This window comes from Cetorhinus maximus, chromosome 6 (assembly GCF_964194155.1).
Source record: "Cetorhinus maximus chromosome 6, sCetMax3.hap1.1, whole genome shotgun sequence".
In the NCBI taxonomy this organism is placed as follows: Eukaryota; Metazoa; Chordata; class Chondrichthyes; order Lamniformes; family Cetorhinidae; genus Cetorhinus; species Cetorhinus maximus.
The window spans coordinates 92,970,150-92,997,527 of record NC_135884.1 but is presented as its reverse complement, the minus strand read 5'-3'; the positions used below and the strand labels follow the sequence as shown (position 1 = coordinate 92,997,527).

Genomic DNA, 27,378 nt, shown 5'->3' with positions numbered 1-27,378 from the left:
TTTCACAGCTAGACCTGGAGGCAGTGACTGTTTGAGTTTCTCAGCCTTCTCTTTGTCAGTGATGACTAGTCTATATAGGTACCTGCTGCACCGCACTTTGAATTTTACATTGTCTTTGTTCTTAATTTTCACAGATTTTGCATCCTTTCTTCTTGCTGTTAACAAAAAGTCTTTGATTTCTGCTATCATACGGCTGTTTGCCTCTGGTAGGTGTAATTGGAGTTAGCTTTGGAGACTGCAGTCCCATTAGCATGCATTCTTTTACTAGTTTATGCAGGATACATGTTGATGCTCTTTGCAAGTTGTCTTGTTAGTGCATGAATGCATTGTACTGTGGCGGAGTATGCCAAGAATGAACGGAACATGTCAGTACGGAGTTCCCGCTGGCCACTTCCGAGTCTGTTTGGCACCACGCTCCCGGAGCTTTCGGCAAACATCGCCAAATTCCGGCCGCCTCCGACTAACCCCCCCCCCCCGCCGCCAGTCCCGCGCCATCTCGGCTAATGAGTTGCGCTGAGCGGTCCAATGAGAAGCTGCGCACTGCAGGGTGCATGTAAATGAAGAGAGCGCGGGGCGAGTATGCGCCTGCGCGCTGCTGCCGCCCGCTGGCTGTGAATGGTGCAGTGAGTGAAGTTCCTGGGGAGGAAGTGAGAGCGCGAGAGGCGCCGCCCGCGAGCCTAGAGGAAGTGAGTGCGCGCGAGTGAGTGAGCGAGCCAGCCCGAGCCGGCAGCACCGAGTCCGACACTCACTCAGAGAGAGACAGAACCGGGAAAGATGCCGCGAGTCGTTTCCGATCAGAGGAGCAAGTTCGAGAACGAGGAGTTCTTCCGCAAACTTAGCCGGGAATGCGAGGTGAAAAGCCGGGCATAGCTGGAGCCGGGGGGGGGGCGCGGTTCGCGGGGAAAGTTTGCCCGAGTTGCCGCTCGGCTGGCGGCGGGGGGGGTGCGGGTTGGTGTGCGGGAGGAGAGGCCGGGACCGGGGCTGGGGGACACATGGCCACCCACTGGCCCTGCTTCACTAAGTGCTGAGGTTGGAAGTCCGGGGAGGGGAGGTTTTCCCCAGTGCTGCCGGGGGCCCCCACGTTTATTTACCTATTATTCGCGCTGGCGATGGTTTTAACTTTTTTCTTTCTCTCATTTCTTTTCCCTCCACAGATTAAATACACAGGTTTCCGTGACCGGCCGCACGATGAGAGGCAGATGCGATTTCAGAACGCATGTAGGGACGGCAGGTCTGAGATTGTGAGTAGTAAAACCCTTGGTTATTGGCACCAACAAAACACAGAGCACAGGCAGTACCTGACATTAAATAACTTGGCAAAGAGCGGCACCCTCAAGCTGCAAGCCGACTGGCAGGGCTCTACTCTGTCCCTTGATATAGAAACGGGGAACGCAGTGAATACTAGTGCGGGTAGCCAGTGTGCAGAAGAGAAAGGCAGGCTTACTAATAGTCTTATTGATGCATCTTACTATTAGTTAGGGTGCAATTCTCTATCAGGATGTCAGTGCAGTTGGTAACCTGTCTCCCCCTTTTTTTTGGGGTGCTGTGTGTTTGCAGCATTTAACGTTTATATTTCAGATTTTTTTCGGTAACATTCTCTGACTGATGAAAATTAAAAAAAAACTTCATTCTGTAGGTAAATCTGACCATTCCTCCTGAGGTAATCTAGATTTTATATCCACCTGGTATCAGGTGGTCACAGTACAGTCCAGGATGGGATAAAGTTCAGTGGCCTATTTTGCAATGAATTAGTCTAAATGAGCTATCTCCTAAGGATGAAACTGGATAATGAAGATACTGAGCAAATGCTTTTTCTCCTGACTGATCTGTCAATATGAATTACATTTGGAGCTGCCAAACATTTTTTTTGGTCCTCTTGGGAATGGCAGCTTCCCTCAAGCAGAAAAATAATTGGACACACTAATATTTGTTTGAATTCAGTGGCATTGTGCAGCGTTTAGACCTTTATGCTCCACTTCATCTTTATTTAATGTTTGCAAATATATAAGGCTCGTCAAATCTTAATCTGGTTCACAAAGCTTCCAGTATATTTCTTGAGCACTGGTATAGGCAAGCAGGATTTCACTCCGGACATGTTTCATTGGCTCAGAAATGCACTTTTTGGCAGGGGGCTGGGTGGGTGCTGGGATTCAGATATATAGACTCAATTATCTGGCTAATTGTATTTACGTCAGGAGAGAACTTGTGAATTAAGTGCCATTTTGGTTGGAGCACCTCTAACATAGGGAAATTTGAGGAATGGTAAATTTTGGTAGGGAGCTTGGTATCAATTGGGTCTCATGGCACAATGCTAAGGTCATTACCATCACTAAGATTTGCACAGGTTTCATTTTTATGATAAATTAGTGCATGAGAGATTTGAGAAAGCAAATGAAAATAACCTATTTTGCAGTATATGGTTATTTTAAACATGCTCAATTTACTGCTTGCACACATAGGTAATCGTGTCATTTGTTCAGCCTCTATGAAATTCTTCATGGGTAAAATAAAGTTTCTCAAACAAATGTAAAATACTTTTTACGTGTGTGCTTCATAACTTGAGTGCTAATTCCTTCATTGGGGTGAATCCAATCATCCATATTCCAGTCACATTTGAGCCGCTACAGCCAGTGCTGATAGGCTGTCTGATTGTGAAGGACATCTTGGCCAAGCACAATCCTATTGTCTTGTAGCTTTTGTACATGAGCCCTTCCAGTTGAGGTTGCTGCAATAGTAATCATGTTGTCACAGCACAGATTGTACAGCGCATCAAGTCTATGCTTGTGCTTTCTACAAGTGTGCCACATAGACTCATCCCAAGCTTCTGCGTGCTTTCTCATTCTGTAATTTTTTTCTTTTGCAATTAACTAATTTCCTTTTGATACTATTTGGACTCTGCTTGAATGACGATTCATGATAAAAGTTTCCCTTTTCATTGCTGGGTGTTTTGGGAAATTAACATTCATGCCACATGCCAAGCAATGACTGTCACTCACTCTTGTTGGAGGCATTGAGTGGCATTACCATTGTCACCCTGGGATCATTGACCAGAAACTTAACTGGGCCAGCCACATAAACACGGTGGTTACAAGAGGAGGTGAGAGGGTGGGCATTCTGTGACAAATGACTCTCCTAATTCCCCAGAGCCTTTCCAATATCTACAAGGCACAAACCAGGTGTGTGCTGCAATACTCCAAGCTTGCCGGGATGAGTGCAGCTCCAACACCCATCAAAGCTGGACATAATCCAGAGCATAGCACTGTACCATGGTTGCAGCATGTGCCACCTACAAGATGCACAGCAGCAGCTTGCCAAGGTTTCTTTAATAGCTGCTCTCAAACTGATGATTTCTACCACCAAAAAAGACAAGGGTAGCAAGCATGTGGGAATACTACCCCCCCCCCCCCCTCCAAGTTGCACACCATACTGACTTTGAAATATATCACTGTTCCTTTATTGCTGCACCAAATTCCTGGGACTCCTTCCCTAATTACAGTGGGAAAACCTTAACTAGAGTGCAGCAATTCAAGAAGGTAGCTCACCACCATCTTTAAGGGCAATTGGGAATGGCCAATAAATGCTGGCCTCTGCCCATATTCCATGAATGAATTAAAATAAAATGGTAACATTCTTACCACTGCTTCATCTGAGATCAGATAACCCAGAACAGCAGGGTCAAACATGAACTCTCCTAGTATGTCAATCTGAGAGACTGAGGCATGCCTCAGAAACTTTGACTATGAGCTGTCAGGATGATTTCAGACTTTTTTTTAAAACGAGCCTGATTTCATCCGTAAAGAATAACTTTGCAATTCCTGGGGTAGAATGCAGTGGACAAAATTATCTGACAATTTTTAACTTTTTATAATTTCCCCCTTCTAGGCAATATACCATTTCCCATCTATGGGAACCAATAGCTGTCAGACTGTGTGAAGGGAGTCCATTGTGGCTTTCTAACATGGTTGCAATCAAAAACTCATCCACCCTGCATCCTTCTGATCTGTGACATTGAATGATGAAGCTCCATCAGCTGCACTGCTATTCTGAGCCATTCATCATTGAAATTCAAAAGCTTTTAATTGGAAAATTTGCCATTTTTAATCAAACATTTTCTAGCAATACTAGAAGTTTCTTTTTTTTTAAAGCAGTTAAGGAAGGCCATTTCATCTCTAGACCACAAGGATGCTGACTTTGAGGGGATAGTAAATATTTCACCAAGAGCAAAATACTGCAGATGCTGGAAATCAGAAATTTAAAAAAAAAGAAAACGCTGGAAATACTCAACAGGGTCTATAGAGAGAGAGAAAAACAGGGTGAATGTTTCAGGTTGATGACTTTTCATCAGAAACAAAAGAATGAACGGTCATTGACCTAGAAGGTCAACTGTTTCCCTGTCCACAGATTCTGCTAGACCTGAGTATTTCAAGCATTTTCTGTAAGTATTTTTCCTTGTTTGGCGCCTCCTCTATTTTTGCACAATGGCAAGTCTGTTCTTGACCTGTTTTAAGATTTTTTTTATCCATTCATGGGCTGTGGGAGTTGCTGGCTAGGCCAGCATTTATTGCCCATCCCTAATTGCCCTTGAGAAGGTCGCAGTGAGCCACCGCCTTGAACCACTGCAGTCCATGTGGTGTAGATACGCTCAGTGCAGTTAGGGAGCAAGTTCCAGGAATTTGACCCCAGCAATAGTGAAGGAATGTCAATATATTTCCAAGTGAGGATGGATTTGATTTTTTTTTAAATGGCATCTATTTGCGTAGCAAACTTGTGCAAGCTCCTATATCAATGCATTAAATGGATTGAGTTGATATTACATGAATATATATGTTGTAGTTTGGCAAAATAAATCCCAGGTAAACAACAATCTCAAATTGAGCATGGGACACAGCACTTATATTCCTGTATCCAAGAATTGATGCACAAGTGGTTGTTTATTTTTGTACATTTGCTCTTCTGTCCACATTTTCTTTCACTTTCATTTCCCTTCCCAACTTGGCAGAATGCTCAGTAACTTTCCACCACTTCCCCTTGGACAACATGACATTTGCACTGCAGACCATGCTATAATACCACATTCAGTCCCACAATGTTGAACATTTTATTGAGGGGTGCATAACTGATCGTTATTAGCATTGTAAAAGTCTCCCTTCCTGATTGTATTTGATCATGTCTCACTAGAAATAATCATTATATGTTCAGCTTTTCAAAGTGCATAATTATTCTGAGCAGTGACCAAGTTAACTAATGCCTGTGTTATTGATTAGTGCAATATCCTGTGCTATCGACATCTTCTGGGCTATGTGTCAAAGCAGAATCAGATGCCTGTAACTGTACACTTAAAACATGAACACATCATTTTTTTTATCATGTAATTCCAGAGTTTGGAGTATGCAGTGCCGCCTGGCAGACTATAATCTCAGGACGTAGCACTGATGTAAAAAATAAATGACTGCATAATTTATTTAAAGTCCTGTTCTCTAATACAGTTTGTATTGATTTTTTTGAAAGGCTTTTGTGGCCTCTGGAACCAATCTATCTCTGCAGTTTTTTCCGGCAAATTGGCATGGAGAACAGCGACAAACACCCACACGGGAGTATGTGGACTTTGAGCGTGATGTAGGCAAGGTAAGAAACTAGTCCTGACATTCTTCTGAGTGGGAGAAATCCAGAAATTCTAGATTTCACATGGCTATATAGGTGCTTTTTAAAAATGTATTTACTATATGAATTTGAACTGGGAAATGTTTTATACTACCTGAATATTTGCTCAAATGTGCTAAATGTTTACAGTATGGGAAGCAATTAAGAAAGCTAAAATAGTTAGATATATAGCCAGAGTAATAGATACAAATCCTTCTGGAATTGTGCTGAGACTAGTGTGCTTGTTCGACAATGAGTAATGCATGCACTTCTGGTAATTATGATATGAACATGATTTGCAAGCATTGGTGAGGGTACAGAGAAGACCAAGTGAATGTTAATGAGCTACAAGGAGAGACTTAATCAAATTTTACAAATGGAATAATACAAGTATATTGACTTGATTACAATGAATTGAGTACATTATTCTAGAATTATGACTATGGTATCAAAGGTCATAAATATGAAATAGCAAAAGATGAACTTAAATTGGATAATAAAAAATCCTAAAATGGCTACAGAGCAGGAGGCAGTTTCAGCCTGTCTTGTGCATACCAATTCTCTAAAGGAGCAACTCAACTAGTCCCACACCCCTGCCTTTTCCCCATGGCCCTGCAAATTTCTCAAGATAATGATCCAAGTTCCTTTTGAAAACCATGGTTGAATCTGCCTGCAGTACGTTCCTGATCCTAACCACTTTTTTTTAAACGAAAAACACTCTTTTCCCCCATGTTGCCTTTGGTCCTTTTGTCATTCACTGTAAATTGGTGTATTCTGGTTCTTGACCCTCCTTGCTACTGTCCTGACTGCTCATGATTTTGAGCACCACCATCAAATCTCATCCCAACCTTCTTCCTTAATAAGGATGACCCTTTTCCAATCTATCCATGTAACTGAAATTCCTTATCCCTGGAAGAATTATCAATTTTTTTGTGTCCAGCCTAATGTCTTCACATCCTTCCTAAATTGTGGTGCCCAGAGTTGGTGAAAAGGACAGAATACTCCAGTTGAGCTGAACCAGTGTTTTATAAAAGTTCACCATGAATTCCTTGCTTTTGTACTCTCTGCCTCTATTTATAAAGCCCATAGTCCCATATAGCTTGACCTGTTTCTCACCCACCACCTTCAATGACCTGTGCACATATACCCCCAAGTCTTTCTGCTCCTGTACCCCTTTTTAGAATTGTTTCCTTTAATTCATATTGACTTTCCTCATTATTCCTACTAAAATGCATCACTTCCATTAAATTTAATCTGCCATGTGTCCACCCATTCCACTAGCCTATGCCCTCTTGAAGTTTCTCATTATCCTTTTCACAGTTCACAATACTTGCAAGTATTGTGTCATCGGTACAGCTTGAAATTGTTTGCTGTACACAAGTCTAGGTGATTGATATAGATCAAGGAAGCAGTGGTGTTAACCCGACCCCTGGGGAGCCCCACTATATACTTTCCTCCAGTCTGCAAAACAACCGTTCACCACTACACTTCCATTTCCTATCATTCAATCAACTTCTTATCTATGCTTCCATTGTCCCTTTTATTCCATGCACTTTGACTTTGCTGACTAGCTTATTATGTGGCACTTTATCAAATGCCTTTTGGAAGTGCACATACACCACATCGACAGCACGATCCTCATCAGAAAAACGCAAGCTGGTTAAACATGATTTTCCCTTAACCATTCCAAACGTTTGGGACTACAGAAACTCCTGCCTGTTCCCCTAATGAATAGAATCCACGACTACTATTGCTTTCCCAAACTACTTCCTGCACCCCTGTATAGCCGAGTCATCTGTGGTACTTTGGACTTGGCTTGAGCTGCACTCCAAGGAGCTATCACTTTCAGAACTGAATATCGGTTGGAGAGCAAGCTGCACTCAGGAGATTCCTGCACTACCTGCCTGGTCCTCCTTGACTGCCTGTGGTCACCCACGCCCTCGCAGCCTGCATACCTTTAAGCTCTGGGGTGAAATATACCCAGAAACATGCTACCCATGAAACACTCAACCTTGTGGATGCAAGGCAGGGACTCCAGATGCAGCTCAGGCTCAAACCTGTGCTTCAGCTGACAATGCTTCCTGCACATGTGGTTGTTCAGGATGTGAAAAGCATCCTGGAATTCCCATGTAGAGCATGCACTCCATGGGACTGCGATGCCCTCCCCTACCATGCCTCTATTGGACTATTAACTAATTTAACAGGAATAAGCTGAAGATTTGAATGGGCCGGCCAATCAGCTGCTTCCCATGTGCTGACATCACTATTTTATAGGGAATTAATTTAAATGCTTTACTTGGCTCTTATTATCTTTATCCCTCAGACTTTAACTGAGAAATTCAGACCCCTTTAGTGTTAATATCCCTTGCTATTTAATTTAACTTCCCCTAGATCTGATTACTTGAATACTAATTATGATAAATATCAAATTGGCTTTAGTTTTTATACTATTAATTGATCCAGTCTTTATAGTTGATTAATTTAAATTAAAAGCTTAACAGTATACTTAATTGAAGTGAATCCTTGTCTTATGATATTGTCCAATTTATTTTTCCTCCATTCAGTTCAAACTCATGGCTTGATCAGAACTGTTTTGATCCCCAGCCTCTCCTTTTATGCTCTTCTTGCATAAAATGTGACTAATTGGAATAATCTCTGTCATGGGTGATCAGAACAAAGTTGCATGCAAAACTAGGAGAATTGTAACAAGAAGTGGGGGGGGTGGAAATGAGATTTGATGTATTGAATGCTATTCCTCATCCTACACTTTTTTCTGATGTTTTTAATGTAACTTTAAATCCATGGTAATTCGGAGAACTAAAGTAGCATCGCTGCTGATACAAGTTTGTTTTAGTGACATCCTTTGTATTTCTTAACATTTTTATAAAGGCACTTAATTAAAGTCAATTAAGATATTCTAAAGTAGCTTGTACAGTTTCTGGATGATAATAAAAATTGAATCTTGAACTCCAGAAATGACTAATTTTAGTTGTTAAAAATCAGTCTGTCTCAACAGCCAGTGATCCAGTTTTGGTCAGTTCTAGGTGATTCCTAGAAATAAAAGTTTTTTTATATATCTATCTCCTGACCTAGAAAAGGAGAATGACTCCTTTGCAGGTCAATGAGAACTGAGTTTGATTGTAGAATACATTAATGTCAAATATGTTAAGTATCTAATGTATTTATATAAATACTAAAGAGATGGGTGTAGTTGCAGTGGAATATCCGTGTTCTCATTCTTAACAACTCTGCTTCAATGGCAAACAATTACAGCTTTGAAATTTGCACATATTTGCTTTCAAGGATTTGGGCTACCAAATCTTGCCTTGATTGTGGGTCGATCTCTAGAATCCATTATACTGGCTGAAATTAGAAAATACATAAAAAGTATGGGTTAGTCTGAGACGGTCAGCATGAAATTGTAATGGATATATTGTATTTGACAAAGTTAGTTGTGTTCTGAGGAAAGCAATAGTGATGAGGAAAAACTTTTTCACGCAGCGAGTGGTTACAATTTGGAGTGCTCTGAGTGTGTGGTAAAGGCAGGTTCAATTAAAGCATTCAAAAGGGAATTGGACTGTTATTTGAAAGGGTTATGGGGAGAAAGTGGGAGAATGGAACTAGGTGAGTTGCTCATGCAGACACGATGGACCAGGTGGTAGCCTCCTGTGCCTTACCGATTCTCTGATGCTGTCCCTGGTAAATTTGACGCCATTTAAGGTGGCACGCAAGTGTTTGATTATGCTGGTGCACGTTATTAAAGGAACTGCATTCATGCAAATAGAGATGGCTATGCAAAAAATTGGTAATAGAGGGTAACTGGTTGTTTCTTTAGGATGTGGGTAGTGGTGTTTCCAAAGAATTTCTGTTGAAATTTCTTACTTTCTGTAAGTGATTTGGTCAAAGGCACATGAGGAATTGCACTGAATTTCATTTATGATGTCATATTGAGCATCAGCAAATGGAGGAAGATTACAGGAGGACAATAAGGGCTACTTAAGAGTTGTGATGAGTAGTAGATGTAATTCAGTGTTGAATGTGAAATAACAATTGGGGTGTGGGGACAGAACAGTGGGAAAGGAAATTTACCTAAACAGCAAGACTCTTAAGCATGGAGAATCCTTATAGGAAGAATTTTAGAGCCACGTAAAAGGTATAGTAAAGATTCAGTAGAATTATGCCAGGAATCAAGGTTTTTGCTATGAAGAGACACTGAAAAAAATGCATCTTTTCTCTGAGGACAGGGATTGAGGGAATTCAGTTTTACAAGATTATGGAAGATTTCGATATGATTGATCTAGCTGTGGATTATCACTTGGAGAATGAAAGGAAAAAGGTTTGACCTCACTGAAATGGAATGAATAGCTATTGAGACAGATTCTAACATTCAAGATAATTATTTGAAAAGGAAAAAAATCAAAATTATATCTGGTCCAAGTAATTTGATTGAACTGGCTAGCTTCAGTTAGGATTTAAATGTTCAATGGACTATTTTGTTGTATTTTCTACAAAATCAAACCAAATAATGTCTTCAATTTGGTATCATCTGCAGGGGGTGCAAATTGGATGACAGATGTTATACAACGTGTAAAAATAGTTTGTCAGTGAGATGGTTAAATCTTTGTGCATACCACGGATATTGAAAGAGCACACTGAGCTTGTGGGGACATTGCTGCCTACTTTGGATTACGGGTATTGTCTGAGACCAGTGGTTCACCTTTTAGCTTTTAAACAAGTGTCTTTGCGCCATTTATTTTAAATCTGGAAACAATTTCATGCTATACGTTTTGATTTGTGACCTAAGGGCACTTTGTAGTTGAGGTCTTGAGTGCAACAGCTAAATGTTTCATTTCAAATTGAGTTATCTAAAGTGGTGCTCCTATAACTGATTTCATCTCTGTCTGATCAAAAATACAATTACTTCAGAAAAACTAATGTTGCATAATTTGTTCATTTATGTTTTACTTTTAACACTCATTTATACCCCATTTAAACTAGCTGTACTGAATTGATTCTGTTCTCAGTAGAAGTAGGGCAACTGAAATTAAGAACCAGCAATACTGTGTTCACAACTCAACCTAGCTTTCTTTGCTGCTTGTGAACTTATTTTGCACAATTCATTATGGGTTCTGTTTCAGTTGAAGTCTCTATAAAATTACACTGAAGGTGGGAAGGATTTAAGCTTAGTTATCTCTAAAGTACGAAAATACTGTACCACAATGTACACTCATTTGGGTACAGCCGTTAACCTCCTGTGGTATCAGTAAGCCAGTACACCACCAAGAACTGAGTCTTGTGTTGTAAAATGCTGGAGGGTACTAACATGCTAATGTTCGTCAATTGTGTAAAAGCTAGAGTGGCCTTGACTGGCAAACTGGGCACTGCAACAGTATAAAGTATTTTTCACCAGTCTGTTGGTCACAATGTTTCGCTACTTGGATCTTTTTCTCCTCCCTCTTCATTTGTCATCTTTCCCTCCCCAAAAAAGACCTTTGGAAGGCAAAGAGGATAGGAACTCATTATGCCAGTTATTATGGATAATGCAAGGAGAACTTTAAGTTTAGTGGAACAACATTTAGTTGGGTTCTATAACAGGTGAGCAATTGCTCAGCTGGACTACCTCCTGTATGGTGAAGATGAAAACATGCCTTATGGTGCCATGTTAGTTTTTTTGTGTAACAAGGGTGTTCACTGTTCTGTACATAAATGAATATATTCATTGATGTGAGTCTCCTTTTAAAACTTTTTTTCCTGTCTGTTGGCAGATTTGAACAAAATTTTGTAGTGCCAGCTGATACAGCTATTTCAAGCAATTAAATGAACAGTTGTAAATACTCATAAGTAATATCTGGCTTTGACCATGTATCCTAAGATGTATATCCATTTGCTGTTAGTTTACTTTTTGTTTGAATTACATCTCCAAACTGACTGATCTTGCCAGCTGTAATTTTTGCTCTGGAATCTTAGTATTATGGAGTGAGAGGTGCTTGATAATTGGCTAATAAACTGTTGACCTTGTGGGTTGAATAATCTGCAGGGGAAAACAATGAAAGTAGATTGAAAAGAAAATGTTGTATTTTGTGAAGTTGAGCGAATGCAAATGCCCTTAGGAGCTGAATTCTTGGTTTCATGGTGTGGCTGTCTTGATAAGTCAACATTTTGGTATGTAAAGTGTGGTTAATTACTGAAGTAATCAAGCAAAATGAGACTTGTTTTAATATGTTTGGAATCTGAATGGGTCATGATGTATTCAGATGGTTCATTTGTTCACGAGAAGTTGAAGGGAACCACTACATGCTCATTGGCAGCACAATAAGAAATATTATAGAAATCCAAGTGCAGTGCCTGCTTACTAATGTTGAGTAACATAGGGCGGCCTATTTGACTAAAACTGTAAACTTGCACATACAGCATTATGATTAGAAGTTTTAGATTCTAGATATACTGCAGGATGACTTTCTCATTATTGCAATTCTCTTTTTTTTCTTCAAAAACATGCAATTTGTATTTGGCATTCTATTTTGCTACCTCTTGATTGGGCTGGGCTGAGGCATTTCAGGTCCGTAATACCTGTTTCTTAGAAAGTACACCATCTTTTGGGCAGAGTTATTTTCAGAAAAGCACATCTGATTTAGTTTAGTTACACAAATTGCAACTTTTTTTTATTGCTGAGTGAGGAAGCTTTCCTTTGTTGCAGGGATTTTTTTTTTGCTGTGCTTGATCTTGTATTTGTGCTGCTGCCCCTTCTAAGCTAACTGTGGAAAGATGAGTTTGGAGTTCACCTGGCAGCTTCTGTTCTCCACCCCTCTCCCCCACCAAGAAAAAGAAATCTCCAATTAATGAAACATGAAGCCTTTGGAAAACGATTTGTCATTAGCTTATCAACAATTTTGTTTTGTTTCAATTACTGTAACTAATGCCTTATCTTTTGACTTCCCATTAATTCAGGGTGTTCACTCTGGTCCACCCTATTAATTCATCATCCAATCCTGCCAACTGTCGCCTTTGATGCCACTCTGTATTTGGAGTTTGGATCCTTTTGGATTGCTCACATTCCGTATACAGAATTTCAGTTTCTGATGTAGTTTCCAGGGCTATTGCATCTGGATTTGTGCTATGCCACTTGAGGCAATGACAACATTGCTCCTTTTTCGGGTGTTTTAGAGGCCTAAGAAGATGCTCCCTCTTGCCTTTGGCTCTTCCATTTATCAGCATTCATGAGCTCACCACATCACCTGATGTCAATGGAATCTGCGTTGTTAAAGCTTGTGGAATCAGAAAAAAAAATTGACACAACCATATGAAATATTGGGACAGATAACTAAATGCTGGATCAAAGTGGTAGGTTTTAAGAGGCTACTTAATGGAGACAAGAGAAGTGGGGAAAATTAGAGCTTGAGGCCTAGATGGCGGAAGACATGGTTGTCAGTCATGTAATGAAGGAAATAAGGGTGCATGAGAGACCAGAATGGGAGGAATACAGTGTTCTCCTGAGAATTGTAGGGCAGGAGGAGATTAAGAACGGAGTGGGTGATTAGGAAAAAGAGGATGAGGGAAAAGATGGAGTAGCGCCAATCACAGAATATTACAGTGCAGAAGAGGCCCTTCGGCCCATCGAGTCTGCACTGACACGTGAAGCACTGGTCCGACGCACTACGAACAGTAAGGAACTCAGGTCAAGTATTGCCAAGCCACAGACTACTGAGTGGGAAAGCTCAAAAACTGAACGGAGCCCCTCGCAATCACCTAGTGGGTGACTCAATGCAACATCAGGACAAACCCTTCTTTCAGTGGCCCAGCAAATAATGGGAAGGAAACTGAAGATAGCTCCCACTAAAACGATATAAGGGCAGAACAATGACAGAAAAAGCCACAAACAACTTGCATTTATATATATATTCAAAAAATTCTTCACAGCACTGAAATACATGGCTGATGAAGGTACAATTTATAAAAAAAAAAGTTAGTTGAAGTAATTTACCTTGTGAATATGTTTATAAAGCATTGGAGGTTAGGGGAAATATTTTTTGATATGGAATGCTGTTATGCCATGAAGCTCCCCACCAGAAGCAGTGGTAATAGTTGAATCAAAACATGATCAATATTTGAAAAATATATTGGACTGAGTATGGGTTGGGACTAACTAGATTGCTCTTTCAGAAAACTGAGGGCACAGATGGCCTCCAGAGCTATAAAATTCTGCAATTCTACTTGCCTGAATTGTTGAGGAGTGGTACCAAGTTTATCATACAGTATAAAGAAATCTCAGGCACAAGAGTACACATTACATTAATGATCTATGTGAGCAAGTCATAGGGGGACAGAGCCAGTAAGACAATTAAACTGTGTTAAAAGCAAAATACTGTGTATGCTGGAAATCTGAAATAAAAACATAAAATGCTGGAAAAACCCAGCAGGTCTGGCAGCATCTGTGGAGAGAGAAACAGTGTTAACATTTTGAGTCCGTATGATTTCATTAAACTGTTATTTATTGTCATTAAAACACTGATGTTGCATTTAGTGGGATCCAAATAGGGCGGAGAAGCAAAAAGAATGGGATGGAAAGGGTGACCCCTCAGTTCTAATGAAAGGTTGTCAATTTGAAATGTTGACTCTTCCTCCGCAGATGCTGCCAGACCTGAGTGTTTCCAGCATTTTCCTTTTTTGTTAAAACGAGCAAGGCTGGTTAACAAAACAAGTGCAAACAAAGCACTGGTGTGAATTTCTACACAATTAGAATTAAAAAGCAGATGTGTTGAAACTTGTTTGAAACCTTGGTTGGGTCACACCTGGAGTACTGTACACTGTTCTGGTCTCCATATGTGAAAAGGATAGAGCGACACTGGAAATGGTCTTTTTTTTTAAAAAAAGATTTACTTGGATGGTATCAGAACAGAGGGCTTGTAGCTATTAGGAAAGTCTGGGCTCTTTAGAAAAGAGATGGCTAAGGGATGACCTAATGAAAGTTGTTAGGTTTTGGCAAGGTAAATGTAGTGAAGATGTTTTCTCTTGTGGAGGAACACCAAAACTAGTGGCCATAATTATAAGGAACGTCACTAAAATTCAATGAGGAATTCAGGAAAAACTTGTTTATCCAGAGTGATTAAAATGTGGAACCTGCTACCACAAGGAGCAGTTGAGAAGTGTCCTCAGTCCAACCATTTCAGCTGCTTCATCAGTGACTTTCCTTCCATCATAAGGCCAGAAGTGGGGATGTTCACAGTGATGCATAATGTTCAACACTGTTCTCGACTTCTTGGATACTGAAACAGCCCATATCCAAATGCAGCAAGGTCTGGACAATATCCAGGCTTGGGATGACAATTGACAAATAACATTTGTGCCACTTAAGTGTCAGGCAAAGACCATCTCCAACAAGAGAATGTTACCATCACCCCTTGACAATCAATGGAATTACCATCACTAAATCCCCACTATCAACATCCTGGGAGTTACGGTTAACCACAAACTGAACTGGACTAGCCATATACTTTGGGTACAAGAGCAGGTCAGAGGCTAGGAATCCTGCAGTGAGTCACTCACCTCCTGACTCCCCAAAGCCTGTCCACCATCTACAAGACAAGTCAGGAGTGTGATGGAATACCCTCCACTTGCCTGGATGAGTACACCTCCAACAACACTGAAGAAACTCAACACCATCCAGGACACAGCCTGCTTGATTGGCACCCCATTCACAAACATTTACTCCCTCCACCACGACGCACAATGGCAGCAGCGTGTACCATCTACAAGATGCAAGAACTCATCAAGGCTCTTTGGGAGCACCATCCAAACCCATGACGGCTACCATCTGGAAGGGCAAGGGCAGCGGGTAGATGGGAACACTACCACCTGGAAGTTCCCCTCCAAACCACACACCTGACTTGGAAATATATTGCCACTCCTTCTTGTCACTGGGCCAAATTCCTGGAACTCCCTGACAGCACTGTGGGTGTACCTACACCACATGAACTGCAGTGGTTCAAGAAGGCAGCTCACCACAGCCTTCTCAAGAGCAATAAGGGATGAACAGTAAATGCTGGCCTAGCCAGCGATGCCCACATCCCATGAATAGAGGAGTTACATAGATACATTTCAGAAAAAGCTAAATAAGCACATGGCGAAAGGAATAGATGGATGCACTGATGGTGTGAAAAAGGTGGGAGGGGATTTGTTAAGCATAAATGCTGGCATAGACCAGTTGGCCAAATGACGACCTGTTTGATATACAAAATACCAAAAAATTCCACACTCCCATGCAACAGAATTGATGTAAGGTTCAATCTGTTGAATCCCAGTGGATCTGCCTCCAGTTTTGTATTAAGTGAAAGCTGAGGAGCTCCCATTCCCACATGAATGCATCTTCGTAACCTGATATGCCTACAGACATGGTCCATGTCAAAATGCCAAATGAAAACACACTAAAGCAGTAAGTGTGGAAAAGTCTTTATTCAATTTGTTCACTCCTTACAATGGGCTCTCCTTGTAAAAGACTGAAAGATTGAAAAATGTTAGGAGTTAGCTCTGGAAAAACTCCAAATCCTTTTTCTGTTTAGTGTGCTGTCTTCGGACCTGTGTGATACAGTCCAAACGTCAGTGCAGTCAAACGTGTTTTCAGTGTTTTCGTGGTGCAGTGTGAAATCCTGGAGCATCTCTACAGCCTTGGCAGCATCGGTTAGGGAAACAGGAGGACGAGCAGATGGGCATTCATTGGACTCTTCAGGGTCAGTGGCCTCCTCAGGCTCCATGATTTCATGCTTTTCTGTGGTCTAATTCCGCTCTAGTCGGCACAACCATATGACAAGCTTAGACAAGTTTGGCTAATCCAGAATTACCAGTGCAGAATTTCGGTTTATCACGGACATCGTTCTATGGGATTTGCTGGTGGGAATGGTTGACTTTGACATGTTTGGAATTTCATGTCATCCGAGTTTGACTGATTGCAATTTCACTAACTATTTCGTCACTACAAACAAATGTTCCTTAGAATCAGTTGCTAGTATTAGACCCACAACGGAATTGTGGAGGACAACCTTGAAAACCTTTGTCCTTGTGTAGATCGGTTGTGCCAAATGGTCTGTTTGCAATATGCAATATAAACTTATCTGCCTGCATTCTCTAATGTAAAATTGTTTGGGAATGCTGATGTGACAGCGCTCTTCAATGTTTCCATTTGCATTCCTAAACATTTACATTGTACTCTTGTTATGACCGATGCAGTTGGTAAAATGGAGTTTTTTTTAAACAAATCCCAAGAGGGAAACTTTAAACACCTGTCAACACTTAAAATTATTGGTTATATGTTTGATGTGCGACTCTAAACTCAGGAATCAGACCACTAGTTCTCGACGTTTTACATTAAACTAAATGAAACATTTTATTAATTTACACAGGTTAAAATATATGCATGCATGGCTACAAATTACTACTATCATAACTTTTAACTAATTCCCAAACTAATCTCCATTAAGGCAACAGCAACCCATAGACTTAACTAAACACCAGGTAAAGCATTTTCACCGTACAAATTCAAAATGAGTTTCTTTTCACTGTGGAGCCAGTTGGAGGCTTGCAGCTGCTTTTATCTTACTTTGCCTCTGCCTGCACACCTGAAAACTACTGAAGTTATACCTCCCAGCCCCATTGAATGTTAATTCTCATTGTATCAACAACCTCTTTGAACTTCACCTTTTTAATAATGAAACCCCTTTCATAATACCAATTTTATTAGTAATATAAACATATTACTTGGTAGCTGCAAGAAAGGTGTCAATTTTCACCCCACTTCTTGAATGTTCTATTTTTAAAAAATGTAAATGCATTATATATCAAAACTAGTACATACCAAAGCACCTAGACTAACTGCTTTAATCCAGTTAAGACATACCCCCAGACAGACCAAACCTCTATTCTAAAAGAAAAATATTTTCCAAAATATTATATACATTAATAACTTCATGACAACTCTTCAGTATTTTTACAAAGGCTACGTGAATTTGTGTTGCAGCACTAGGGGGAGTACTTCAGTACTCCACATGCGCAGATGCAGTGTCAGGCTGTTCAAAGTGAGAGAAATGTTTTTAAGTGTAGCTCTGCTTTCTGTTGCTGAATTATGCATTTTTTTTTTTGCAAGCTTCTATCTTATGACTGTCCTTTACAACAAATCAGTTAATAGGAAAAAATGCCACTCAGAATGACCATTTTAACAGCAAGGTACTTGTAATGGTAAAAGTAGATTTTTCCCCAGCAGCCAGTTCGTTTGGGTGAGAGCCAGTCTTGGAAACCAAAATCAAATGTGGAGTTTCACCATGGTAGAAATCAATAAAATAGTTTAGAATAAAATAAGAAAAAAAGTCATCACCCAATTTGGGGCTCCAAGCTATGATTCTGGGATTGAGTCCTGTTCTCTACCAACAGCTTGCCAGGGTGTGTAGGAATTCCCCACGCACAACTTTTCCAATTTGTTCCAATAAATCAAAAGAAAAATATTGTCTTGTGGTTGAGGTTGCAGTATTAACCTGGCCTTTTTGTAGTGTTAAACTGGCCTGGGAGCAAAACGGCCTACACCCACCATCTTGGTGGGAGAATCTGCACGTGCACTTAGGCTGCAACAGTTCCTGATGCTCTACCAGTTGGTGGCAGGCGTTAACAGTATTTTGTAAATGATCTGGAAGAGAGTACAGGTAACTTCAGATGACATCAAATAATAATTTATAATATGAGTAACCGCTTCAGGAGAACTCGGACTCTTTGAAGAGATGAACAAACAATTGCAAAATAGCTTAAAGAAGTTAAGTGCAAAATGGTGTACTTATGGACAAAAAACAGAGATTACTTAATTAATGGCAATTTATTGTTAACCGAAAAGCAGGAAGAGAATCTTGAGGTATAATAGATGCTTCAAGACCTTAAGCTATTGCCTAGAAGAAGTCAACAAAAGCTAATGGAATGTTGAATTGCTGAAAAATAGACTAAATTAAATGGAAGTAAACATACTGTCATCTGGAGTATTAGTCAGGCTACAGAAAGCATTTAGTGTATTTTTTATCCATGCTTCTGAGGATATAACTGAGCTGGAAAACATCACCAAGGACTACTACACTGAAATATCACTGGCCAGTATGCACAGGACCCCCTCTCACACGCCCTTCTTTGCCAACAACTATTTCTTAACTCATGGCCTAACATCAGGCAGGTAATGAAAGATTGAAAACAAAAACAGAATTACCTGGAAAAACTCAGCAGGTCTGGCAGCATCGGTGGAGAAGAAAAGAGTTGACGTTTCGAGTCCTCATGACCCTTCAACAGAACTGAGTAATATTAGGAGAGGGGTGAAATATAAGCTGGTTTAAGGTGGGGGGGCGGTGGGGGGAGAGAAGTTGATGAATGAAAGATTGAGATGTATCTGAGTTTCTGGAATCATTTTAAACAGTTTCTCACACCTAAGTCACAATCCATATGATGGCAAGCAGAGTTTCTTCACATTCTCTATTTTAAAGAAAATGATGTGCCACCTCAGTGACCTGAGAATTCTACTAGGAAAATGTGCCAGCTACTGCAGAACTTCTTGTCGTTGAGAAAGTGCTGAGTAGTAGGAGGAGTTTGGTAAGAAAGTACATTACTGTAGTCCCCAAGGGGAATTGAGGTGTCTATACCAAAAACAGTAACAAGGCACACACATTTGTTCTTGAAGAATGTTTTTTGTCATTGGCAGGATATATGTGGCTGGATTTGGAAATGTCTGTAAAAGAAAGTGTAGTAATGTTTTTCCTCCATGGGAGTCTTGATAGGTAATCCTGGAGGAGAGGTGTATTGCAAATTAATGAAATTATACAATAGCTCAAGGGGGTCTATGATGGCTGGATCCTAGCACAGTGCTTCCCCAGTGGCTTCAGAATCATTAGATTCTATTTAGTCACAATGTGGGTGGCAGAATCAGCCTGATCTCCATCACCCTACAGTTCATTCTCTTCAAAGCACAAGTACAGAGCAATCTCTCCTTTTATAGATGAGGATACAAAAACTTAAAATGCACATTGGCAGCAGTAATTTTGCAGCTTTGGACAAATTGGAAGATAAGTCTCAAATTTAAATGGTTCTTCTACAGCAAGTTTCAGTAAATTCAAAATCCCTAGAAAGTGGACTAGTTTCTGCCCAGCTTAGCATTTTAGAAGCATTGGGAATTGTTCTCTGATCCAACTGGTTTCCCTATGAGTTTAATTCACCCATCAACTTCTAAATATAATGCATACAGCTTATATTGGATTCAGTTATCAGTGGCAATTGGAGAAGACATCCCTTTAGCCAGTGTGTCAAGTTTTGGGGAGGCCAGTAGGCATGAGTTTAGAGACTACTGGCTACATGTACTTTCACCAGAGCTGCACAAACAAGGATCTGAGTGCTAGCTTCAAGTTTGTTAATATAGAACCACCAGGACAAATCGCTGCCTCTTGGCAGTAACTGATGAGACTAAAAATGAAGTTTCACTGAGCAGCGATTGCAGCTATTCTGTAGTTGGCACAAAGTTGAAATGTAATGAGACTACCACCTTGAGAGAGTATGACTGCCTAAATTCTTCATGCCTGAGTAGTAATAACACTGAGATAAAAGCAAAAAACTGCGGATGCTGGAAATCCAAAACAAAAATAAAAATACCTGGAAAAACTCAGCAGGTGGTTGTGTTCACGGGAAAAAACTATTTTGCATTGATATAAGCTATAACTCACCCACATGATTTCAAAACATTGTTTCTCATTTTAAAAACTGGTTTCACTTCACTTGTAATTTATTTTACCAGTTTGCACTTGGACCTTGATGGAAATTTGTTCAGTGATTCATCACTGCAGAATTCTTGTATGTTACACAAATATAGAAGAAAAGTACTTAGTGTAATCTCCAGCACCATTAAAATAAATTATCTGGTCATTGTCATTGCTGTTTATGGGACTTTGCTGTATGCAAATTGCCTGCTTTGTTTTCTAAATTGCAACAGTGACTATACTTCAAAAGTATTTCAAAGCTTGTAAAGTACTTTGTGAAGTTCTGTGGTTATGAAGGGTACTATATAAATCTAAGTCTTTTTTTATAACTCTACCAGTGGAATTATGCTGTATTCATTGCTTGGTATGATACTCTTGTTGTACAGTAGACTGTCATCGATTCAGTGCGAGTGCTGACAAGGTTTGACCATCTTCGAGTGCAAGGAATAGCAAAGTCTGCCAAAGAACCTGTTTTTGATTGCATTTCCTATAAAGAGCTGAGGGTGAATTTCAGATTGTAGTGTATTATGACTTTTAATTCGGATGATTAGCAATTTACAATTGTACTTATTCAAATAAAGAAATAAAAATAGCTGCTGGAAAAACTCAGCAGGTCTGGCAACATCTGTGGAGAGAAAAACAGTCAATGTTTTGAGTCCATATGACTCTTCTTGCTTTCATCAAGGAAATAAAAATTATTGCCATAAATTTTTTTTGTTTTGTGCTAAATATTCTCTTGAGTTTAGTTACTGATTGCTGTGCATCGAACCCTTGCTGTATATACCTAATGGTGGAATATCCCACCTGCTGCCAAATGTCTTTATAACAGCATCTTGTATTTATATAGTGCTTTTAACATAAAATGCTCCAAGACAATTCACAGGGGTGTTATAATCAAAGTTTGACTACACAGCGTATGGTGGGGCAGATGACCAAAAACTTACTCAAATGTATGTTTTAAGGAACATTGTAAAGGAAGAAAGGGAGGGAGAGAGCAGAGAGGTTTAGGGAGGAAATTCCAGAGTTTAGGACCCAGGCAACTGAAGGCATAACTGCCAATGGTGGAACAATTAAAATTGGGTTGCCTGAAAGGCTGGAATTGGATGAAAGATACCTTGAGTGTGGGACTAGAGGAGATTGGAGATAAGGATTTGAAAATGAATGTCATGGACACAAATGTTTCCCCAAAGTTGCCTGTGAACCATGCTTTTGTTTGCGTGTATATTTTACCCTTGGAGTGAGTAATTCCAGTTTAAAAAAAACCCAGCAGCAATGCCTTTTACTTAGAAAGGAAAAGGTTAGTTCATTTCAGGCTACTGCTGTGGATGTTACTAACACCCCCCCACAAAGACTAGCTACAGAGGAAGCTAAAGTGATGCTTAAGTGTGAATCAAGTTCAGTCTATATTGTTCTGTGTAGGCCTGGTACTTTTCGAAGTCGAGATGTTGCCTTGTCTGAAGCGAAGGTTTTGAGGTTGGAGGATTGTCTCTGCAGGCTTTCACTGTCGCATTGCCAAAGGTTGCTTTAGCTGAGTCAGTGGAATCGGGTTTACAGGGAGGAGAGAAGGTTCTTTCTATTCTGAAGGCGTGGCACTTTTAGCTGCTTTATTGTTTTACAGCAGACCAGTAGCTGTTCTTAAATACCTTTCTATCTCTCCCTGGATTGAAGCTTCTTCAACGTGGTTCTTGATGGATCTCTGTGTATGCAGCTTCCAATGCTTTTTGCAGGTAAGCCAAGATGGCCACTTATCATGTGACCTGTATAAGTATGCCAAGTCACTTTCCATATAAGGCATTGACACTTCAAAAAGCTTTCTCCCACCTGTGGTTTTCAGCTTTTGTTCTGGCAAAGGCAACATTTACATTCATTATAATGAGGTGTCAATAAAAACTTCGTTATCTCATGGACGAGACCACAGTGAACCATAATTTAAGTTAAGGATTGTCTTTTGTCCTCTTGGAAGAGGAGACCCAGTCTGAAATCTACAATTCTGTCTGGTAGCTTTGAGCCATTTTAAAACAGCCTTTAAACTCAGTCCAAGGATTTTTTTTAAATGTAACCTTTAAAACAGTTTTTCTAAATTTGCAATATAGCTGCACACTAACAGGAAGATGGGACATAACTACAAACCAAAATTCTTTATATTGTATAAATTACATGAATAGGATACAGATTTCACAGTATGGTTCTTTGAATAAAATAAAGTGACTTGATGCACTAAACAAAAGCTCACTTTTGTTAACTATTTCAAACAAACTAGTGTATGCACAGTGGGGGAGCATTTCATTTTAGGAATGTAGGGATCTTACTGTGAAAATCTGTATCCTGTTGATTTTTTTTTATTCAACATAAATTTGTTTTCAATCCTGGCAATCTACAGAGTGCATTTCAGTTAAGGCAAGGTCCTGCTTAAAATACATTTTAAGCAACCCCTGTCATGAAAATAAATGACCACAATGCCAAACTAACATTAGTAAAGATCAAAAAGTTAGATATCTGTTATGACCCTATTTGCAGAAAAATAGGTACGCAATTTAATATGATTCTAGAATTTGCAGAGCTACATTTAAAACATCTTGAATAATGCATTTAATCAGATTGCACATGCACTTATTTCTCTTTCTGTGCTTACATACTTGAGTGGGGTCAAAATCTTCAGAATATGAGACTAAACATAATTTTTGATGGAGATGGATGTGGCAAAGAGCAAGATGTGTTGGTTGCTATTGGTATGGTAGACTTGTTGCAGGTGTTCTGATTCTTTTGTCACTGATCAAATAATTTAAACAAAAGTAGAGTATTAAGCAATGAAACCCACCCTTGTGTCAAGCATGGTGTTTACTCAGGTTTCCTTCTAAATGGTTTTCTTAGCCAATGTGTTTAGAGCAGGTGCTGGAATTGGGAGAGAAACACATTACTGTCTTACTGGACTTTCATTTGTCAAAGCATAAGGCATTGTTGTAAAATGATATGCTTAGTAAGGCAGTGCAGTTAATACTGTAATTGTAGTGTGCTAATAGGCAAGATTGTGGAACAGTTATGTATAGTTTAAAGGATTCTGGTATTTTCTGTTTTCCCCACCCAAAAATAATTTGGGTGTCTACATCGACTCAGGAATTTAAAATTAGTTTACTTGCTAGCATCCAGAAAGATTTCTGTTCTGGGCTTCCAAACTCTGTAGGCCGTATCAACAAGCAGTCACTAGGGATAATGCAGATCATTATCTTAGATGATCAAATAGAAAACCACATACCAAATTTGACCCAAATATACCTGGTATTGTAGGCAATGTAAATGGAAGCGCAAAATTATAAAGAGATATTGATTGAATGAATAGGCAGAACTGGTAAATGGATTTCCGTCTTGGTAAATGCAAGGTAAAAGGGAGTTCAAGCACCCTCTGACCCTGCAGCGGCCACATGAGACTGCAGCTTCTTTCACCGGCTTTATTCAAGCATGCAGGGGAGACTGTATCCACACAAACATAGAAAATAGGAGCCAAAGTAGGCCCTTCGAGTCTGCTCCACCATTCATTATGATCATGGCTGTTCATCCAACTCAATAGACTGCTCCCGCTTTCTCCCCATATCCTTTGATCCCTTTCGCCCCAAGAGCTATATCTAACTCCTTGAAAACATACAATGTTTTGGCCTCAACTACTTTCTGTGGTAGCGAATTCCACAGGCTCACCACTCTCTGGGTGAAGAAATTTCTCCTCATCTCAGTCCTAAATGGTCTACCCCGTATCCTCAGACTGTGACCCCTGGTTCTGGACTTCCCCCACCATTGGGAACATCCTTCCTTCATCTACCCTGTCTAGTCTTGTTAGAATTTTATACGTTTCTGAGATTCCCCCCTCATTCTTCTGAACTCCAGCGAATATAATCCTAACCGACTCAATCTCTCCTTGTATGTCAGTCCCGCCATCCCAGGAATCAGTCTGGTAAACCTTTGCCGCACTCCCTCTATAGCAAGAACATCCTCCCTCCGATAAGGGGACCAAAACTGCACAATATTCCAGGTGTGGTCTCACCAAGGCCCTGTATAATTACAGCAAGACATCCCGTCTCCTGTACTCGAATCCTCTCGCTATGAAGGCCAACATACCATTTGCTGCCTTTACCACTTGCACTCTTACCTTCAGTGACTGGTGTACGAGGATACCCAAGTCTCGTTGCACATTCCCCTCTCTCAATTTATAGCCATTCAGATAATCTGCCTTCCTGCCTCACATTTATCCACATTAAACTGCATTGGCCATGCATTTGCCCACCCACTCAGCTTGTCCAAATCACACTAAAACACATCTGCATCCTCCTCACAGTTCCATCCAGCTTTGTGTCATCTGCAAATTTGGAGATATTACATTTAGTTCCTCATCTAAATCATAATTACGAATAGCTGGGGTCCCAGCACCGATCCCTGCGGTACCCCACTAGTCACTGCCTGCCATTTGGAAAAAGACCCATTTATTCCTACTTTGTTTCCTGTCTGCCAACCAGTTTTCTATCCATCTCAATACACTACCCCCATACTTAATATCAATTACTCTAGGGCCCTTCTTCCCTGCTCCTCATTGTTACAGAATGTAGCCCTTACAAACGATGAACCACAAAATAAGACCTTAAAAACTAAAGCGGTAAAAGTAGTAAATACTTACCCAACCGTACTCTCTACTCAAAGGATCACCTCATTCCCACCTCACCGAACTCCCTCAGTCACACAAGTCCAACTTAAGCACTCTGCTGCAGCCCAAAGCAGCACTCCAGTGTACTTGCTCCCCCGAATGGTTACATTTTCTTGCAGTAATACTTTTTCTTTATCTTACTCTATTTGCATCAATAGAGTAAGATATGCTCCTCCTGCTCTATTTGGAATATTTTGCGGTAGTCCTTTAAGGTTCTCTGTTGATAGTAACACAGGCAAATGGTCCAAACCAATACCGCTAGGCTGAAGATCGTCATTGCCATACACCAATGATCAATGTGTACATGTTTTAACCTCGTTACAGGACCCAACCATTTACACAGACAATTAGTTCGTTAGTTCTATCCTATTATCTTCGACACTTATACATGATTATACTATCCACTCCCATTCAATGTATGCACACAGACCTTGACTTTTATCTGGTCCAGACTATGACTTGTGGTTTATCAAAAGCTACCTCTTTGTCCATTGTATTTGATTTTTAACCCTTTCACCTCCCCCTTCAGTCCCCCCCTTTTTTGGCCCTTGGCAAAGCCCAAGATGGGCAAGTACCAGCGTTGAGAGTTCCTTCTTTGTCCTTCGGATGGCCAGTCGCCCAGACTTTTATAGGAATCCTAAACTGACCTCTCCTCTAGTCCCTTTAACCCCTTTCCCCATGTGTGTGGTGGACACTGGAACATGTCTTTGGAATATTTTGCGGTAGTCCTTTAAGGTTCTCTGTTGATAGTAACACAGGCAAATGGTCCAAACCAATACCGCTAGGCTGAAGATCGTCATTGCCATTTGGAGGATCTCCCACCAATCGATCAAGCGCAGGGGTAGCATAAGCCGAGGCAGACCCAGCTAACTTAGTTGCAGATTTAATGGCCTGGACGCGTCCCCTCCCAACTTGGTCCTTTGTGCAAGTGTATTGATTTGTGGCCTGTAACATGGCCAATCATGCTATCTTGACCAGGGTCTCGTCAGTAAATTCTGTATCATCCCACCAGAGACTAAGTACATATCCTGTTGTTTGTCCTGGTAGGTGGAAATCTCCTAATGTAAGGGAGTCAATGATTTGTATACAAAAACTAGAGTTCACCGAACACGTTAGTCCTCCAAAAACCATCTCGTCTTCACTGGTCATAAAACACCATTGTGTTGGGGACATTTGGTCTGCCTTGAAGGCTTCCTGGATGGGGGATATCTCGAGGATAATTCTGCTGTTTTTGGTCAGGGGCTCTAGAGTACGGCAAGTTCACACAACGTAACTTTGATTCCATACAACAGTCCTTGGTACTCATCCAAATTGAGGAGTTAATGTAGGCGAGGTACCCATGGCAAACCCATCCATCTCTCTCTACTCCCAGGGATTCGAATCGATAACTATTGTGGAAGGTTGTTTTCGGGTAGCACTCTTGGAGTATTGTCATTAGGAATTTAATCACCCATCCTCTCCTCCACTCCGGGGTCGGGTGACTACAAGCTCTCATCATTCCGGGTGCAGGTTTATTAGATTCAATTGGGATATTGACTCAAACACATGTCTGGGAATAGTCCCAAACCTGATGTCTTCTATATCTGATTTTATCCCTTCAATTAAATCTCGGGCCAACATGTCACACGCCCTTCCCTGACTAAGAGCAGGCAACGTCAATGAGCCCTTGTGCAGAGATGCCCAGGGTTTCTAACAGCTCCTTCCCTTGTATACTAATAGCTGTTAAAGCATATTCTGTTCCATATGCATTATACCGCAGTCCATTGGCTACTTCAGTAGCTATTTGTGATGTATAATTATTTAGTTCATAGAACTGAGCAGAGTTTAACACTGAATTCGCACTTCCAAAGAGACCTCCAATATCCCCCAACGGGCTCCTTATCCACCTTCCCTGCCGCCTTGCTCCCGGGGTAGTTCGAGCCTTGTAGATCTGTTCTAACTAATATTTAGCCCACTTAATTGAGTTACGGTGATTTCTACATGGTCGCTGTAAGACCATTGCTAAACCTGTGAGGTTGTACGTCACCTCCAGGGATACCTTGGTGAAGTCATGTAACAGGGGTATGGCCTTTCCGATCCTAACTATTCCGTCTGGAGGGGGGTTTGTCATCTTAGGGCAGTGGGTTGGCTTTTGATATCCACAAGTACTCAGTTTAAAACATTGAGTATTCGTAACAATCATGCCTATTACATATCTACGTGTTTCTTGACTGTATTGTCCCTCAGGACCAGGTTCCCAAACGAAGGGAGGTAGGTCTGTCCATCTGGCAATCATATCGCTTGATGCACCCA

At 40.5% G+C, this 27,378-nt stretch overlaps 1 protein-coding gene across 4 annotated transcripts in view; it reads left to right on the top strand.

Moving 5' to 3' along the window:
* Positions 1-606: 606 nt before the first annotated feature.
* cbfb (core-binding factor subunit beta) overlaps positions 607-27,378 on the top strand; it is a 102,068-nt gene continuing 75,296 nt past the window's right edge. Inside the window, exons 1-3 of one of the 4 annotated variants that reach the window (XM_078544070.1) lie at positions 607-852; positions 1,155-1,241; positions 5,509-5,625. In XM_078544070.1, the coding sequence (XP_078400196.1) occupies positions 775-852; positions 1,155-1,241; positions 5,509-5,625 (282 nt within the window). In that variant the 5' untranslated portion in view covers positions 607-774. The remainder of the gene's footprint in view (positions 853-1,154; positions 1,242-5,508; positions 5,626-27,378) is intronic. The other 3 variants (XM_078544069.1, XM_078544068.1, XM_078544066.1) reach the window with 3 other exon arrangements.